The 19,593-nt window shown below is 40.6% G+C and overlaps 1 protein-coding gene and 1 pseudogene across 2 annotated transcripts in view; one reads left to right on the top strand and one right to left on the bottom strand.

The window, feature by feature from the left end:
• Nucleotides 1–19,030, top strand: part of Slain2 (SLAIN motif family member 2) — a 67,247-nt gene extending 48,217 nt beyond the window's left edge. Inside the window, exons 7-9 of one of the 2 annotated variants that reach the window (XM_028780782.1) lie at nucleotides 3,429–3,506; nucleotides 14,664–14,976; nucleotides 16,175–19,030. In XM_028780782.1, coding sequence (XP_028636615.1) covers nucleotides 3,429–3,506; nucleotides 14,664–14,976; nucleotides 16,175–16,241 — 458 coding nt within the window. In that variant the 3' untranslated portion in view covers nucleotides 16,242–19,030. The remainder of the gene's footprint in view (nucleotides 1–3,428; nucleotides 3,507–14,663; nucleotides 14,977–16,174) is intronic. The other variant, XM_028780783.1, reaches the window with a different exon arrangement.
• LOC114632312 lies at nucleotides 11,094–11,192 on the bottom strand (annotated as a pseudogene).
• Nucleotides 19,031–19,593: the final 563 nt, after the last annotated feature.

The raw sequence follows: 19,593 nt of genomic DNA, 5'->3' as shown, positions 1-19,593 counted from the left end.
TACTATGCCAGTCACTATTTGTATATGCTTATTTGCTATGGCTGCATTATTGTGGATGCTGGCATTCAAATATGAGAATTATGACAGTGCTGATATATTTTCAACTTTTATATTTGTAAAATATGAATAACTTAAAAAGTTTAAGAAAACCAGAGCACTTAAGAAACCAGAACAGATTTTGTTTTGTTTTGTTTTGTTTTTCCCCCAACTAAAGGGAGAGGAGTTTATCATAGGTAGGTGTTTTTTAAAAGGACAATAACTTGCTTTCTAACATTATTAGAGTATGGATTTAAGTTTAGTTTTCAGAAAAAATACAGGAATCACTGGCTGATAAGTAAGAAAAGGAATAGGTGAAAACCTCAAGACTTTCTCGTGACTTTTTATATCCAGTGTTTCATTACTGTTTTATAATGCCTGAGGTAGATTTACATGTAGTGGACTTCACAAATACACGTTTACTTTTGTAGAGAGTAGATAACCATGTGATCAAGTACATTATACAGACTCAGATATCTAGAGCGTGACACAACTAAGACCAAACTGCTCCCTCTCCTGGCACCCACTGCTTCTATCTGAAGACCATTTCCAGCCTAATTTGCATGCACAGGCCTCTTGGAAACACTCTTGGATGGCTTTCTTGGGGCATGATCTGAGACTGAACCATAGGCAATTTACCCAGTACAGGAATAGTTTTACACAGGGTACAGTTTGTGACCCAGAGAAGAGGCCTGTAGGACCAGTACCATGCTCTGCTCTGCTCTGCTCCCCGACAGAAGGATCCAAGGCAGTTGATAACTTTTTTTTGTAGCTGGTCTTTTAAGGTTCACAAGGAAGGGATTTTCTCAAAGTTTCACCTACTACCAAAGCACTAATGGTTATTCTCCAGTTTTGCATTATTTTAAAACATGAATTAAACCATATTACATGCAATAATTATATAATTGGCTGATATAAGACTAGTAAACTATTTAAGGACTGTCAATTGAATAATATTGGATCATTTACCTTAGTCAAAAGGATTTTATAATTGAGTTGATTTGAGGCCTTCACCACTCAGCACTGACTACATCTTAAGAGTGGAGGGAGGGAGGCCCTTACTCTCATTGTTTTAAGTGTCTCAGTTGAATTTTTAGATGTATGCAAGTTTAAGAACCACTCATTTTGGTTACAGTTTTATAAAACCTTTACTGAAAAAAGTATGATTTGTTTAATAAAATGAATAATATACATTTAAATCGCTACATTTTGTATACTTGTCAGTCACTTGGGTGCTAATTATTCAGTAGAAATGATTGAGTACATATGATAGCCCTAGCACTGGGGATTTATATGTGAGATAGCCTATACTACAGCCAAGGATTTATATGTGAGATAGCCTGTACCATAGCCAAGGATGGTAAGCCAGAGATGCTGTGGAAGCAGAGGAGAGACGGCAGACTCAGCATGGAGGCCTTGAGGTCATGATCAGCAACCCTGGACCCTCCTGATGAAAAGACAGAAATGGCTCCTGCAAGTTGTCCTTGTACATAGAGACACCAGGACACGCCTTACGTACTTGTGCGCATACTAAATCAGAATAATATTACAAAAATAATGGCTTATAGTTTGCCAACATATGATGATTTGCTTTTCTCTTGTCATTTATACCTGAGAGTACTTCTGTCTGTTGTTTAAAAACTTGGCATCCCCGATCTCAGTGCTCTCTACTGTTGCTTCTTCCTCTATCAGGAATGCCCACTCCAGAGCCCCACATGGCTCCTTCCCGCTCTTCATCTGATCTGTGAGCACATGTCATCTTCAGGGAAGCTTTATGGATTGCCCTGTGTATAATGCAACTCCCGTCTCCTCTTCTCCTTTCCTACTTACTTTCCTGCCTAGCAGCCATCATTATCTGGAAGCCTATGCATTTTGCTACTGTATTTTCATTCTCCCCTTTCCTAAGTATTTCATTAGAATAAGAAAAGTTCCTAGTGGACTTCTGAGTCTATTTTATCCAGAGTACCTGGGATGGATGGATGGATGGATGGATGGATGGATGGATGGATGGATGGAAATATGAATGACAGAGAACATTTGGACAAATAGCCAAATAGCATTTAAGAATAGTGTCCTATGATTTTGTGGTTATAGGTATAAAGTAACAGATTTTTCCCCCCGACTCTGGAGAAATGTTTGCTTGTTTGTCTGACCATGTTTGAATTACATTAGCATCAAACACTATGTTGCTATAGTAAGGTTTGAAGTGCTGGGAAATTAGAAGGTTTTCTTCTAATTTAAAACATTTCCTGTTTTAAAAGTTGGATATCTGAGTGAGGGCATAGGAGTGCTTTGGTTTTGATAGAGGTAACAGAATGTCAACCTTTCTCTCTGATGCCCCTTTATCACCCAGTGATCCTTTCTTTTGCTCTACTTAGATAGTCTTAGGGATAGAGCCTTGGTGTTTTCGTTGTTTATATTTCATTCTTTTGGACATAATTCAATAAAGTATAGAAAGTGTATCTCTGAGCAGTAGAATGGCAGTTTAGAGGCACTTCACTAGGTGACTGGAGTGGGACAGAGTAACTTTGAATTATAGTAGCTGGCATTGTTTCTTCCTGAGCAGCTCTGGCCTGTCTGTCTCCCAGTTTTGGAAGTTTTAGTATGGTTAATAGACAAGAAGTTTGAGAGCGACTTTAGCAGTCCTTGTTGATCATGTTACAAAGCAGGTGTCCTAGCTGATCTAGACCCCTAACACACACACACATACACACACACACACACACACACACACACACACACACACACACACAGTGCCTATGTCCACAGACCAGACATGTTGCCTGGGATATAAGTTAATTGGATTTTACAGCAAGCTAATACTAAACATAATAAAGATACCAGATCGTGATAGGGTTTGCCTGGTTCTGAGTTTTCTTCTCCTTTTTGAGAATGGAAATTACTGTTTGATTTTGGAGCAATTCATCTACCAATAATTGCTTTGCCAAAATGTGTGGGTTTTTTTTTTCCTTTTATGCATCCAACAAGTACTGTGTGTTTTCTGTTTATTTCTATTGCATTTTCTATTCTGTGTGCTTGTGTTCACCACTTTGATCCTTGTGCTTTTATTCTTTGCATCTATAGCATGTTTGCTGGTGGCTTGTTTTCTCTTTGATATCCCAGCCAATTGACATATTAGAGGTTTTTTTATCTACAAAAAAAAAGTCCTAAAAAATATGCAATGGCACTAAGATTTCTGCCTCTTTTCTTTTCCAACTTAATGCACGAAGCATCTCTTGAAAATTCCTGCGCTTCTAGAATTCTAATGTCCTGCCTCATGGTTTCTGTTCCTTGGTAACTTTTAAATCTCTATTAAGTGTTTAGGTTTACAGAAGGAGTAGCCTTTACCTTGTACTTCCAAGCAGATATTACACTTCCTTGTTTTTCAACAGCTTCTCAAAGGCTGAAAAGTTTGCCTCGTACTTCCCTCAAAGCCAAACAGTTGCTTCCAACTTCATCTACAAAAAGAGGTAACTACAGCCTCTTCTTGAGTTTAAACTTGAACAAGTGGTGCAGATAGATCTTGCACCTCTGGATTTCTGAGTCAGTGATGCCTGGGGCACATTTCAAGTTGTGTTTTTCCTTCATAAAATAATGCAAATTAATCCCCTGTTGTATGGATAATAGCAGAAGAAACCTATTTTCTTCAGAGGTATGTATTGAATTGTTCTGAAAGGATTAAGTGATCATTTATCATTTTCTCTACTAATCTAAAATCAAAGATTATTGTTTTAAATTAATGAAAATTAGACAAGTGGGTACTATAAATGTCACACGTCCTATCTATTAATGCTTTTCCTTGTGTTGGTCTTTGGGTTTACTTATCTTTGTCATAAGATGGAACACTTTTGAATTATACACTGATTGAAGTTAAGACACAAGTTTTAATGTTTAAGTGACTACATTTGGAAGATTTGTGATAGTGGTAGCTTTTCTTTTTTTTTTTTAAAGATTTATTTATTTTATGAATGTGAGTACACAGTTGCTGTGATCAGACACACCAGAAGAGGGCATCAGATCCCATTACAGATGGTTGTGAGCCACCATGTGGTTGCTGGGATTTGAACTCAGGACCTCTGGAAGTGCAGTCGGTGCTCTTAACCACTGAGCCATCTCTCCAGCCCAGTGGTAGCTTTTCTAAGAACCAAGTGCTGAAGAAATGTATGAAGGTTGGACACTAACATTAGACAAGATTGGTTCCAAAAGATTGAGTATATTGGTAGGTCAAGGACAAAGAATTGAGAGAAACAGTGACGTAGGGTAGACCAGCTGTCCTGAGAGTGAACAGATGCCTCAAAGAGTGGCACAGAACAGAAGCAGAGAGGAAAAAGATCCCTTGTGAGAGTAAGAAACTTGAGGAAAGAGAAATTTTGATGTTTAATTTGCTTTAAAGAGAGAGAGAGAAACATTATATCCTGTTGTTGGTTTTTGGTTTTTTGAGACAGGGTTTCTCTATGTAGTCTTGACTGTCATAGAACTAGCTCTGTAGACCAGGCTGGCTTTGAACTTACAAAAATCCACCTGCCTCTGCCTCCTGAGTGCTGAGATTAAAGGCATGGCCACCACCCTGCTGACAAAGACAGGTATCATATATTCTCCCTCAGATTTAAGTCCTAGCTTTTTTTTTTTTAAGATTTATTTATTTATAGCCGGGCGATGGTGGCGCACGCCTTTAATCCCAGCACTTGGGAGGCAGAGGCAGGCGGATTTCTGAGTTCAAGGCCAGCCTGGTCTACAGAGTGAGTTCCAGGACAGCCAGGGCTATACAGAGAAACCCTGTCTCGAAAAACCAAAAAAAAAAAAGATTTATTTATTTATGTATACAAGTGTGTCATCTGCATCTATGTCTGCACACCAGAAGAGGACACTGAATTGTAAGCTACCATGTTGCTGGGTTGAATTCAGGACCTCTGGAAGAGCAGCCAAGTGCTCTTAACCAGTGAGCCATCTCCAGCCCATTTAGCCACTTCTCCAGCCCATATACTTTTAAATAGATGTTAGCAATGATTTAGTGTGTGATTGTAAATGATTTGTTTACAGTGTAAATAGAATCTGAAAGTGAATAATCAAATAGCATAGGGTGCATGCTTATGTACTTAATCTGAGATACTCAACATACACCTACCTCCGGTGGTACCATAGTCAGGGATAACACACTACATAAGGCTTGTTCTTTAGAATGAGACAGAGGCGGTTTGGGGTTTATAAAAGGGATCTTATTATCTAAAAGTTCACAAAAAAAGAATGTAAAGCATAATTGTAATACATTCTCCAGTCCTGCAATAAATAATATTTACATCATGATAATATAAACACATTTCATATTTAAGCAACATTTATAATCTAGCTTTATTGGCAGAAGGGGAATCTTAGGAAGTTGAGGTAAGGAACAGCAAAAAAGTTAGATCATGTTTACTCTCTGAGTCAGCCAGTAGGGAAAATCTAAAAATGATGGTTGGAGACAGAGCTCAGGAATAAATGGCACTTACTTGCTAGTTGGTCTTCCAGAAGACCTGATCTCAGTTCCCAGCACCCAGCATGTGGTCAGGTGGCTCACAAACACCAGTGGCTCACAAATAATTGTAACTCCCAACTCTGGAGCTCTAGTACATTCTTTTGGCATCTACAGGTGCATACACACATGCATAACTCCACACAGATAAATGCAATTAGTTTAAAAAAAAGCCTTTTATAAAAAATGAAAACTGTTTGGCTCAAATAATACACAAATATTACTAGAAATAACAGAGGTAACTATGAAAGAGGGCACCAAATAGTTTCAGATCACGAATCCCCTTACTCATTACAAAAGCTAAAATTTGAAATTGGCCTGTCCACAGTGCATGCGTGAATATATCAGAATGTGTCCTCAATGAGATCATGCAGTTCTTTAAAAGAATGAAATCCAGTAATTTTTGATAATATGGATGGACCTTAAGGATATTATGTTAAATGTAATGAAGCAGACACAGAGAATATTTTAATCATCTTGCTAATAAATGCCTTATTAGTAGAGAGAAATATAGTAGAAAGTAAAGTGAATATCAGAGATGAAGAATAGAAGCAAAGAAGTGGGTGGGGTCGCCTGGGGGACAGAGCACAAGTGAACAGGAAGGAACCAGTTGTACTCTTTGTAGTAGGATGAAATATATACATCAAAAATATGTATTGCTTTGTGTGGTTTTACATTCTTAAAGATGTACTCTTATGTTTATTATTATTTTTTATTGGATATTTTATTTATTTACATTTCAGATGCCATCCCCTTTCCCCATTTCCCCTCCCTAGAAATCCCCTATCTCATCCCCCCTCCTCTTTTTTGCTTTTATACCATTTTAATTACATGCAAGTATTTAGGTCAGTTTTAGGTTGAGGAACTAGCAATACAATAGATGTAAATAGTCAAGGAACAAGCAAGACAATAAACACAAATAGTCAAAGAACAAGCAAGGCAATAAACAAAATTCTATGAACGCTCGAGTGATCACTGTTTCTAAGGGTTTACCAGGATGACCAAAATATCTGAGCCAACTTCCCTGTCCTAGCCCAAAGTCATTTTCATGTCTGAAGCCTACTTCCTTGTTCTAGCCTAAGATTTAGATTCCTGCCTGAAATTACTTCTTTGTTCTAGCCTAAGATTTAGATTCCTGCCTGAAGCCCAGTTCCTTGTCCTTGGCCTATGTCAGATTTTTGCCAAGCAGCCTCAAAAACACTCTGCCTCTCCCCCTTTTTTACTTCATAAACAAGACTGAGCCTGTCTTAGGTCATTGTGCCAAGAATGCCTGCCTTATCCATCATGGAATATGCATTATCAAAAGCAATGTACTTCTGTCTTAGGTTGGTAAGGCTCTGTGCAGAATCTTACCTGTCCCTGGCTTGCCAGCCTGTTAATTTAATGTCTGTCTGGGGGGCCATTTTCAGTTTCAAGCCATGTTCTTTGGTTGCCAATGTTGATGTTGTTAAAGACAAGCACTAACACGATGGGTAGGAATAAAAGTATTCCCAGGACAAAAAGGGCTAGCATGATCAAGCTATATATGCCATTCTTGAAGCTTGACCAAAATAGAAATACCTGACTTAGCAGTATCTACCGCATCAATGCTCAGCAGAGCAGCATTCTTTAAATTCATAATCTCACTATGTAACATTAAAACATCCAGAGAGGTGTTAGAATTATGTCAAATACACGTCAAATGTCTTTAAACTTTTTCCTAATTATAATGACAACCACTGTAAATTTTTGAACTAACATGAATCCAATGGTATTTGGCATGGCACTCAAGATGGCTCCTAACTCTTTAAACTCTGAACTTCCTTCCAATAATTTGAATAGGATAAAGAGAATCAATCCTTTCTCCCAAATGCCTATATAAATCCTCTTGTATATTCAGCACATTAGTAACATTTGTCACTAAATGATTAACAAAAGTAGCTGTCTTAACTTCTTGTGTCAAAGCAATTGCAGAAGCAGTAGTGCTAGCAATTAATATAATTAAAGCTGCTATACCAGCAATAATCAAGCCCGCTACCCTCTTCTTCCAGTACTTGCAAGCTTTTTTCAGAAGGCCAAGGTTCTGTGATACTCAGGGCAATAAAATAAAAGCTGGTTGATAGACCTCCATAACTGACATGCCAGGTCTCAACACACTAACACAATTAGAAAGTGTACAATCAATGCAACTTACATTAAATACTGTACAAGAAACAAAAGTAATTTTAACTTGACAATTAAGAGCCTTAACACATGTGTTAACACTTGTTTGAAATCCAGATCCTGCCCCAACTTTATCTCTTGCTAACCTAACATAGAGAACTGCAGCTCTAACTTCCAAATATGTCTCTGAAAATGTCCAGAACCAGACTTGCAAATGAAGACTGTTATTTCCAATATTGGATTGATTTTTAGACCAGTCCATGATTGAGTCCGAATAACTGGTCACATTTAAGAAAAATACAAGAGTCATTATAACTTCTCTTTTTGATTCTGTGTTCCACAAGGTCTAAAAACTTGAGGCAAGGCAGCTTGTCCCATCAAGGGTATAGGTAAGCAAAGGTGGATTGGGAACTTATGTCCAATACAGCTTCCCAGTCACCATTGTCAGGGCACTCAGCAAGCTCACAGGTCAGCATCATTCTTTGTCCCAGCATCAGCATGTCTTACCGGTCGCTCTGACAGCCACCATGCTCCTTCAGCATCCTGCAGAAAAAACACAAACATGCTCTCTTCCCCATATTAAATGCCTACAATCCTGGGTGTGTTAGAGCTCCTGGGAGTCCAGCCTCCTCTGAGTTTTGGGGGATTGGGTGCAGAGCCGGTACCTTAGGACTGCTCCGGGCACTGGCCATGCTTATTATTTTTAAAAGATAATTCCTTTTGACCAAATTTTTAAAGGGGTTGTGTTCTTTTTGTGAGTCCAAATCAAAATGCAAACTACCTACTCTATAAGGCATTCCAGTCTTCTGGTGGATATCGGAGTTCCTGCATCTATCTCTACTTGTCTTTACCTGGGAAAGGAGAAGTGTGAGCTGTGGGGATTTCTTGATTTGTTTTTATCTTACGTAGGAATCCAGGCTTCTGTGTGTGTGTGTTGTGTCGTGGAAGTTGTCATTACACCCTTTCTCCATATTAGCTTAGCTGCATTTGCTGTTACACACCTGTAACTCCAACACTCAGAAGGTGGAGGCAGAAGGATGTGAGTTCAAGGCCAGCCTGAAAATACAGCACGCGCCTAGCATGCCCCTGGAACTGGAATTCATGTCATGGGTTCAATCTCCAGCACTGTACAATCCAGTACTGATTGATTACTGATGATCCTGACTCAGAGATACCTCTCAGGTCTGAAGTCAAAGCCTGCTGCACCAAGAGAAGTTACTTTAAGTGCTGATCATCAGGAATAAAACCAGTGTCGTCCTTTCGTAGCTCCATTCAGGTTGAAGGTGGTACCTGGTGTTCTTTCTTTTCTGCCTAAAAGTGCTTTCTAACATTTCTTTGAATAGAAAAACTAACAACAAATTTTCTCCATTTTTTATTACTGCTGTGGTTCGGAAGGTTTTATTTTTGCTGTTCTTAAACATACTGATAATTGAGTTTAAGAGTTATTTTTGTATGAATGTAGGAGTAGGACAGCTTTTTAACTTATGTACTTGGGGGGAGGGTATGCGTGCACACGCACCCGTGTGAGTTTGTGTTCTTTATGCATGGAGGTGTCTGCAGAGGTTAGAGACATCATCTCCTGGAACTAGAGTTCCAGGCAGTTGTGAGATGATGAATATGTGTTCTGAGAAGCAAACCTGGATTCATTGCAAGAACAGTGAACGTTCTTAGCTGCTGAGCGATCTCACCAGCCTCTCAGGCAGGCATTTTTAGTGATGTTATTCTGTTAGTTTTATGTTGTTTCTTTTGAGAAGTTTGATGTTTTAATTACTCTTCCATCTCTCTTAAGATTTATTTATTCTTATGTGTAAGTGTTTGCCCACATGTATGTCTGTGTACCATGTACCTGCCTGGTTCCTTTGGAGTCCAGTCCTAAAGAGGATGCTGGATCCATTGGGACTAGATAGTTGTGAGCCACCATGTGGGTGCTGGGAATTGAACCCATGTACTGTGCAAGAGCAGCCAGTGCTCTTACCCACTGAGCCATCTCTCCAGCCTTTCTTTCCTATTTAAGTTTTATTTTATGTATTGGATGTTTTGCCTACATGTATGTACACTATGTGCATATCTGGTACCTATGCAAGCCAGAAGAGGGTTCTGGATCCATTGGAACTGAGGTTAAGACCAGTTGTAAACTGCCATGTTGCACCTGAGAGCTGAACTCAGATCTTCTGCAAGAACAGCAAGTGTTCTTAACTGTCGACCCATCTCCTTTGTATCCCATCTTTTCTGTTTTAAAAATTGATTGTTGGAAGACCCTTCATGTCAACACTATCAAAGCTCTTATGAACTCACGGAGGCCGAGACAGCATGCAGAGGGACTGCGCAGGTCTGCTTCAGGTCCTCCAGATATATATTTTAGCTTTCAGTTTAGTGGGTTATTTTTTGTTTTGTTTCCATTAATGTATTTATTCACTTTGCATCCTGATCTAAGTCTTCCTCCACCCAGTCTCCCCTCACATGCCCCTCCCACCATTCCCCTTCCCTCCCCCCTGAGAAGGGGGAGAGGGGTACACTAGGTCCAGTCCTTGTGTGCTCTTTAGTTGGCGGTTCAGTCTGTGGGAGCCCCCTAAGAGTCCAGGTTAGTTAACTCTGTTGGTCTTCTTGTGGAGTCCCTATCCCCTCCCGAGTTCCTCAATCCTTCCCCCAACTCTTCCATAAGACTCCCTGAGCTCCGTCTAATGTTTGGCTATGGGTCTCTGCATCAATTTCTGTCAGCTGCTGGGTGGAGCCTCTTAAAGGATAATTATGCTAGACTCCTGTCTGCAACTATAACAGTGTATCATTAATGTCAGGGGTTGGTTCTTGCCCATGGGATGGCTCTCAAGTTGGGACAGTCATTGGTTGGCCATTCCCTCAGTCTCTTCTCCATCTTTGTTCCTACACTTCTTGTAGGCAGGACAGATTTTGGGTCTAAGATATTGTGAGTGGGTTGGTGTTCTTATGCCTCTACTGGGAGTCCTGCCTGGCTACAGCTGGCCACATCAAGCTCCATCTGCTAGGAGTCTCAGCTAGAGTCAACCTCAGATTCCCTGGAGCCTCCCCCATCCCAGGTCCCTGCCATATCCTAGAGATGCCCCAACCCCATTCCCATTCACTTTCCCAGACCTCTCTCCCCGTCTCTGTTCCCTGTACACACATACCCCATCCCCTTCCTATCGCCTCTCCCTCCCCAGTTTAGTGTTTTTAATGGGATTCCTGAGTGTGTGAATGAGTGGGTCTCTGATTCTTGTGCCCTATCTGGGGCTATTGTTTCTTCTATTTGGGTTGTCCAATGTAATGGTCTTGTTTTATAAAATATAGTATTTTATTTTATTCTTTATTATCTCTTAGAAGTCTCCTAAGTCTCCTCTTAAGAGTTTTTTTTTCTTTTTAAAGAGTTTCATTTTTTATTGCTGCAAAGAAAAATATAGAATGATTCAAGACTTCACATGTCATCCTTTCTCGGGGGCCATGCTAATCTAGTTTCCAGTTTTAGTATGTGTGCTGCAGAATCAGGTACAGAATCCTTTTCTACTGAGAGACAGGGGGTGGATCCCTATAAAAGGAGGAGAGGGAGGGTAATTAGGATACATTGTATGAGAAGAGAATAAAAGAGAAAAGTTCTTTGTTGGTTCTCAAAAACTTGACTATACTGTTCCTAGTGTGGAGTTCCTTCTTTTTCCTGTTTTGTCCTCCTTAGGGAGGTGTGCGGGGCGGGGGGTGTTTTGTTTTTCTGGTTGGTTGGTTTTTTTTCACTTGAGTTCTTTTTGTTTTCTGTATGTGAATGTATGCACACGTGTGCGGAAGCATGCGCATGGGGGCAGAGGAGGCTGAGGAGTGGGTTCTCTCCTTCACCGGTCGTCTTTGGGTTTGGCTTCTCCTTCCTCACACGAGCTGTGTGAATGAGCTTGTGGTCTTTATCCAATGGCCTTGTTCAGTCATACGGTCTCTCCCCAGTTCTGGGACTTGGGTACATATATTAAAAGATCTCAATGCTGGCTCGCAGTTCACGGAGGCCTTCAGGCGTCGTCTTACTGCTCTCAGTGTTAAAGCAAGCTATTCTTCAGTCAGCATCTAAGCTCCTCTAACCCTTAACAGAGTTTAGCGTTTTGGTCTAAGTTCTTTATCTTTAAAAAGCTGCATGTGCTTTTCCAGAAAACTTATTTCTCCCCTCATTCCGTTTAAACTATGTGTCTCATTGAGCCTAGGTAAGCGTCCGTGTACTGTCCTCTCCTCTGGTTCAGGCATCACAGTTTCTCTTGACTTAGTGCTTCCTGGCCTTGCTTACTGTTTCCTGTGTGTTTCATGATTATGCACTGGATGGCGGACAGTGTGGAAGTTTACATTGTTCTGTGACAGATATTGTTTATCTTCCTTTAAATATTGTTGTTTATTAAGTAATTATATTTCTTACAAATCAGTTTAAGCCTTTGTAATAGAGATCGATTATTTTCTCAAAGACCAGACAGTAATGACTTTCGATTTGTGACCACATGGTCTTAGTACTCTAAACTTCTCAACCATATACTGTAACTTTAAAACAGCCATAGATTGTATATAAATGAATGAGTATGTTCTAATGTAACCTTATTTACAAACACAGTGTATTTACCCACATGGACAGAAGCTGTGGACACAGTTTTCAGAAGTTTGTTTTATAAGCTTTGTTAGAGGAGATTTGTGGCATCTTTTTTTCTAGGGCCAGGTGTCTTGTCCCATATAGGAGTCATTCCATCCCACCCCCCAGTTAAAGCGTGATCCTTTTAGAGTATCTGCAGGCTGCTTCAACATCTTGATTTGGCAGGGACTCTCCCATAGCTGGTTGAATGAAACACAAAGGAACAGCACTTTGTGTGCGCTCTGCCCGCTGTTCAGTTTACAGTGCTACACTCCTTTCTCCTCGCACACGGAGTTTCCCTCTGGATATACTCAGCCCAGTGTTTAGCTGAAGATTCAGCCAGACCCCAAGCTGAGTTCTGAAGGTCTTCTAAGCAGCCCTCTCCTCTAAAACACTCCTCTAAATCTCTCAGATTCCTGATTTTGTCTTTTGTGCTCACCCAGATAAGTTTGGATGAGATATACTCTCTAATATACAGTTAAAAGAACGTCTTCACAAGGGCTGGAGAGGTGATTCAGTGGTTAAGAGCACTGACTGCTCTTCCAGAGGTCTTGAGTTCAATCCCCAGCAACCACATGGCGGCTCACAACCATCTGTAATGGGATCCAATGCCCTTTTCTGGTGTATCTGGAGACAGCTACAGTGTACTCACATACATAAAATAAATCATTTTTTTAAATGTGTTCAGAAGAACAACAAAAAGCCCCAGGACTTCAGAACTGGTTCAGTTCATATAAGACTCTTAGACTTGGACTCCAAGCGTCCTTCTTGCAGAAATCACTGTACTCAATGGTTTAGTACTTTTTTAAACATTTCATGAACTGTCCAGTCTTAGAGGAGTCCAATAGCAGGTTGATCTCCTCTCAGTCCTACTCAAGTTTCGTTTCAGGCTGGCTTCTCTGGTTCTTCACCTTGAGCTTCCAGTCATAGGAGAGAGGGTGTAGCAGAGAACGCAGGGCCGCTTACATCCCAGCCCCATGAACGACTGTTCGTGCCGCCTACAGTCAGAGCGGTCTCCCTGCCTTATTTGATCTTTGATCCTCTGTGGAAACACTCTGACAAACATGGTAGCAGTCTGCTTCACTAACCATAAGCAATCCAGTGAGGTTGATGATCAGAACTAAGCACCTCTTTCCTCCCATTGCTACAGTAGACCTTGCTGTACTCTGCCGTACATACGGGTTACAGAGGTGCAGAAAACAGAATAGTATAGAATGGCCCGCGTCTGTGGCCCAAGCTTTCTCTTGACTTGTACTCCTGAAACTAAGGGAGTTGTTGGAGAATAATGTTAGTTTTCTGCCTCTGGTCCACACACACCCTCTACCCTGCCTCATAACCAAGGTTTATCGCTATCCTTGTCCTTCTGAGGAAACTAAAACCCTTTCAGAAGAGACATGTTCAAACAAGAAACAGAAAAGGATGAACATAAACCCCAAGAGATCCATACTTAATCTCAGAGGGATTAAGTATAAAATTAAGGATAAAATGTGTTTGAGTCTTGTCTTCACTTAGAAAGCAATGCAGATTGTTCATTTTATCTAGCTGGCATTTGTTTTCATATAAACACATACTTCTTAGTAGACTTGTCATTCTATGACTTCATAGACCTTTTGATATGCTCCTGGATTGCACCGCACATGTGCGTCAGAACAACTTTAGAAATTGTCTCCTTTTGCCATGGATTTCAGGGATCCAGTTGAGGTGGTCATACGTGTGTTGCAAGTACTGTTACGAACTGAATTATCTCGGTGCCTCTGGAGCTGACTGTTATAACTGTAGTAACTATTAATCCCTGATTTCTAGTTACACCATGGTGTGTAGCTTTGAGGCTATAGTTACTGAATTTTTATTCACATAGATATCCAAACCTTACTTTTACTTTTAGAATGTTTTCGTGTGACACTACTTAGTTCCTACAGTGAGACCTAATCCTGTGGTAACCAGAGTTACTAATAATTGTGTTACATGTGCGTACGTACATGGAAGCAGTGGTGTTGGTGGAGAGAGGTTGCGTGCCACAGCATATGAGGAGCTCAGAGGACAACTTTGTCAAGTCCTACCTTTGTGTTGGTTCCTTGGATTGAACTTGGGTTTTTAAGTATATGTGGCAAGCACCTTTTACCACTGAGCCATCTTGCTGGTCCCTATGGTGCTGTGCCCCAAACCCTTCCTCTTATGGGATCCAGGGTACGCTGGTTCAAAGACAGTTTGTTACCTTCTGAGGTAACCTTTTTTTCTGTTAGCCCAGAAAGGTTTTTTATTTGAGGCTCACAATTTTCTAGTGTTCAGTCATCCTGGGTAACAAAACAGTGGTTTCACTGGTACTTGGTTCCCTCAGAAAACACTGGTTTTCCTTTGCTGTTCTGCACACAGTACCTTCTCCAGGCAAGTTCCGCTCCCCTGCAGCACCGTCTCCATTGGCTCTTCGGCAACCAGTGAAAGCATTTAGTAACCATGGCTCCGGTTCTGGCAGCCAAGAAACTACCCAGTTCACGCAAACCTCCTCACCTGGGCCTCCTGTGGTGCAGAGCACAGCCCCAGCAAACCCTTCCAGCAATATCAACAGCGCCACTCTAACCAGACCTGCAGGGACAACTGCAATGAGGAGTGGCCTGCCCCGGCCTAGTGCCCCTTCTGCGGGGGGTATCCCAGTGCCTCGCAGCAAGCTTGTCCAGCCTGTTCGAAGGTAAGTATCAATGTTGTACTCAGCACAGTAAGTGTGAAAAGCAGCAGCCTACAGTCAGGCGTGTCTGCATCTCATTGTCAGTGTGGAGACAGAGCCGTCCCACCATATTAATACAGTGGAAGTAAAGCATTACCTCTGTGTTCTGAGAAGCCTTCATTTGAGCATTGTACAAGTTGGGTTCAGATTATACTTGTTCAAATGCCTAACATAATGAAGCATCTCAGGCAGCTCTAGGACAGAGTGCTTAAAGACACTTGAGTTGGTTGTGATAGCTGTTGATTTGAGAACAACAATAAAGATAAGCACATGGGGATGAAGAAAGCACTTGCTGTGCTCCCTGAGAAGATGCTGTTTAAACTGGTGCAACACAGAACTGCCTCAGAGTCTCTAATAAATGTAGAGGCCCACCTTCTACTCCAGAGATTCTGAGCCCCATTTGTTGCTTAATCTTGAAATGATTCTGATCCCAAGGAGGTTGTGAACCATACCCATGTGCTCTCTACCCTTCAGGAAGGGGATTAACACTGTCAGTAAGTTTAGGTGTCAGCTATAACTAAAGTTTCTTTTCTTAAAACTTCCAATCTTACATGCCTGTACATACTTCATGTTGATGCAAACGTTTCACATTTCCAGACTTGGTAGGAAGACACGGTGGCTTAGTGTGCCATGCACTTCTTACCGTGTCTGACTGTCACAGCAGTAAGTACGCCACTCTTTAGAGGAATGTGTTGAGGTTTAGTGAAATAAAGTAATTTCCCTGAAGACGTACAACTAGTAAGACATCAGTTACAAGTTTGTCTGACGTCAAACGCTTTCCTTACCCAGTCCCCCACACTGCCTGCCAGTCTGCAGCGGAAACACCAGGCCTGCACTGTCACGTTCATTGTCTCACCTCACAGAGCAGTAGATTCGCTGTTTGTGTTAGGAACTTTCTTTCCTCTTTTTTTTAATTCCACGGGTACATCAACAAAAATGGGTTAGACAACTCATCGGGTATGTATTAACATTCGAAAGTTTTAAAGTTGCCAAGCAAGGTAAGGTTGTTCAGTAGTTGTTTAGAGCTTAGTAACTCCCTGAAATAACCCTCATGGGACACTGTGGGACACTGTGCCACCTGAAAAAATAATGACGACATGTAACAAATTATATGATAGCATTTTGTACAGACATAAAAAGTCATAAAATTCTTTTATTTCAGATCTTTGCCAGCTCCTAAAACCTATGGTAGCATGAAAGATGACAGTTGGAAAGATGGCTGTTACTGACCAGCAGAGATGAGGACACAGCTTCATGGCCACCCCTTCACCAAGCTGAAACCAACTTTTATATGCAGACTCTTCAGATGAGACTCTCGGGTTTGCAGACTCCCAGCCTCTCTGTCTTAATAGCACAACTGACGGAGACGAGGAAGCAGCACTTTAAAGCCACGTGACATCGGATGTGTTTGGTAATCATGCAGTCCCTCTCCATGGACTCACTTAGCTTTGGTCACTAGAAACACGGTTCGTTTTATTATTTGACAGAGGCCAGTATCTGGGCAAATACCTATTGGATGCCAAAGAGAAATGCCCATTTGTAAAGAGAGTACCTGTGTCCATGGGAAGATGGTGAACCTAGGCTATCCAAAACCTCACGTTCAACCTACTTTACTGTACAAATAGTATCAATAAATATTGTGTTAACAAGAACTAATATTCTGACTAATTAAATTGTCTTATTAGCCCTTCAGGATACAGTAAATTATAAAGATTGGGAGAGAAAAAGGAAGGGCCTGAGCTAAAGACTTAAACTATGCTACTACCTGTGTTTAGGAAAGATTTAGAAATTACTTTTGCAAGCTCACTGGGAAAAGTACCTTACATTTTAAACATAGCTCACATGTAGCCATGTCCAGATGGTGTCACAGTGCACGCCCACCGCCTTGCATCAGCATCTCAGACTTGTGTGTACTTGTTTTTGATTGCCAGAAGGGCTCACTGTCAGTCATACGATCTTCCTGACTTTATAGTTCCTGGCTCAGGAAAGACAGCCTTGCTATTGAAGCCAACTTAACTCACATGCTGTTTTCTGTCACACAACTAAAGGATCTTGTTTCCATTCCCAGGTTTCTAGGATGTGAAAGAACAGTTATATGTGTCTTTGTTCTTGACAAAATAACACCTCAGAACTTACAACCTGGAATAAAATCATAACACAAGAGGAGGGGAAATCTATGCACTTAACTATAAAAATCTCTGGTGATGACAGTTGTATTGTTGCTCGTAAGCGGCAGAACGGTCTGTTATGTGGTAGTCGATCCACTTGAAACTGAATAACTGTATGAGGTATCTTTTTAAAATACTGTCCCTTTAACTTAGATTCTGCCTTACATCAACGTTTTCATTGTTTGGTAACAAATCATCCAACTCCACTTTGCTAAATACTTGCTCTCTAATGGCATATGTGTGTATATACCCCTTGAAATCAGCTGTTTTGTTTTTATCGGATTATTACCAAACTATAACTCGATCTGACTTCTCATTTTTTTATAATGAGGTCTGTTTTTTAAATACTTAATCTGGACGGTTTTAAATATTGGCAGTTGGGTCGCATAAAGGCTGGGGGATTTGAACTCGTTTCCTGTAAGTAGAGGAAGTTCTGTCAGGTGCAAGTAGAACTGCAGAGAGAAAGGGAAGGGAAGTTTCCCCGCTCAGGAAAGCATCGAGTTGATGATAACAGAGACCCAGTCTGCCCAGCTGACCTGAAGCTGGACCAGCAGGGAGGGATAGAGCTCGCTAGCACAGGCGGGCGGCGCCATGCCAGAGCTGAGTGTAGAGTGGAAGACATTGTGTCCTTGCGTTTGAAGGGCTGAGAGGGAAAGCAAGGTGTCATGGTCACCCATAATGATGAACTAAAGACTGTTGTTTCTCCTAGGAAGATGGAACGTGTGCTTTGTCGCAGTGTGTCTCGTAAGTGACAGAGAAGTAGCCGCTGTCTCGGTAGAGTCACATGTGCACACAGCAAGCAGGTCTCTGTTCAGTGTAACAGTTGAAAAAATAATAAATGCTGCAATCTAATAATTTAAAAGAACTTTAATGAACCATCTATTACATTTTTTAAGTTAGATAATCAGTTTCAAAAGGAATATTCAGGTTATTTAACATTGTTTTTAAATGGCTGCATCAGAAAAAATATCTATTTTTTTTTAATTAAACTATTTCATCACTTGTTTAAAAATGTATTTTGGATCTGAGTTTGGTGATATTATTTCAGCTGCTGCTGTACTACCACAGATGATTGGCTTTTGGTTTCCTAAAGAGAAAAATTGCCTTTTTACTAGAAAGCCTTTGTGTATTGCCAGTTTTTCTGTTTGGGAAAAATCTAAGGATTTACTGTGGTTAGTCTTACAGAAGAAATGTGGATTTGATGAACTAGTGCCTATGATTTTAACTTATGTCTGATACATAGTAGTAGGTTATAGATGTTGATTATTTTGTGCCAACAGCCCAGAATTGTCACTTGTATGTCAGCAGAAACTTTGACCTCTGCTTCCAAAGTTATTTAATTTTCTCAGTGTTTGGATGTTATTTTTTGTAAGTGTGTTAATAAAAGTGTAAAGAATTGGAAAAATATAAATATTCTTAACTCAAGCATTTGCTGAATCATTTTTCTACAAAACTTGTTTGTACAAAACTCTCTGAAGAGTTGACTTTTCTCAGTTTTCATACCCTGGAAATCACATTTTGTAAAACTGGGGACCTTCATAATTGTCAGATACTTTTTTAAATTATCTCAGAACATCACTTTTATATATAGATATAAAAAATTTTTTTGAAAGCAAAGAAAATTAAATACATATGTGGCCCCAGATGTTTGTGTGACTCTAGGATGATGTAGACTGTGTATGTTCAGACCGACGTAACCCACTGTACAGGTGTCCAGTTTTGACAGTGTGATGCATGGCCCTCTTAGATCACATGAAGTTTGATTTGCAAACATTTCTATAGCTGAACTTTGTAATACGTGGTTGCCTCCTTAATAAACAGCCTGACCATAATGTTTATTATTAAATCTATATTTTCCAAGTGTTTTATTAATTTCTGGATATGGCAAGATTCCTTCTCTCCCACAACCCCATCACCTACAGTTGGTCTTCATAACTTTCTCGTTTTTTTTTAAGCAAACACAGACCCAAGACTCACTGCCCTTCAGCTCCTGACCGGGAGCTGGGTTGGGTCACTACAGTTGCTCTCCTGTCACAGTTGAGTCATTTGGAGCGATTGCAGTTACCTTCACGATTGGTTCTTGGAGGTTTTTCATCTGCTCTGAATGGATATGTTGCTAGAAAAGGCATCTATAAAACAGGAGGTGTTACCTACAAGTTTCCAATAGGAAACAACCTCCATGCATTCTTAAGCCACTTGCTTCTTCTAGGTGCTCATGTGTCTGTTTTTGGATGGAACAACTGAGACCTGTGCTCATCAGTGAGCTCTGCTTGTTCTAGGAGATGCTTGCACCTGCATCTTACTGATGGTGACACACAAAACTGATACACCCCCACACACACACTGGAATTCTTCTCTCAAGACAGGCAAAGACTTAAAGAACAACTTGAATAATAATTGTCTGTTTACTGAG

Source organism: Grammomys surdaster, unplaced genomic scaffold, assembly GCF_004785775.1.
Source record: "Grammomys surdaster isolate TR1022 unplaced genomic scaffold, NIH_TR_1.0 372, whole genome shotgun sequence".
Taxonomy (NCBI): domain Eukaryota; kingdom Metazoa; phylum Chordata; class Mammalia; order Rodentia; family Muridae; genus Grammomys; species Grammomys surdaster.
The sequence above is the reverse complement of the archived record's forward strand: the minus strand, read 5'-3'. Positions and strand labels throughout refer to the sequence as shown.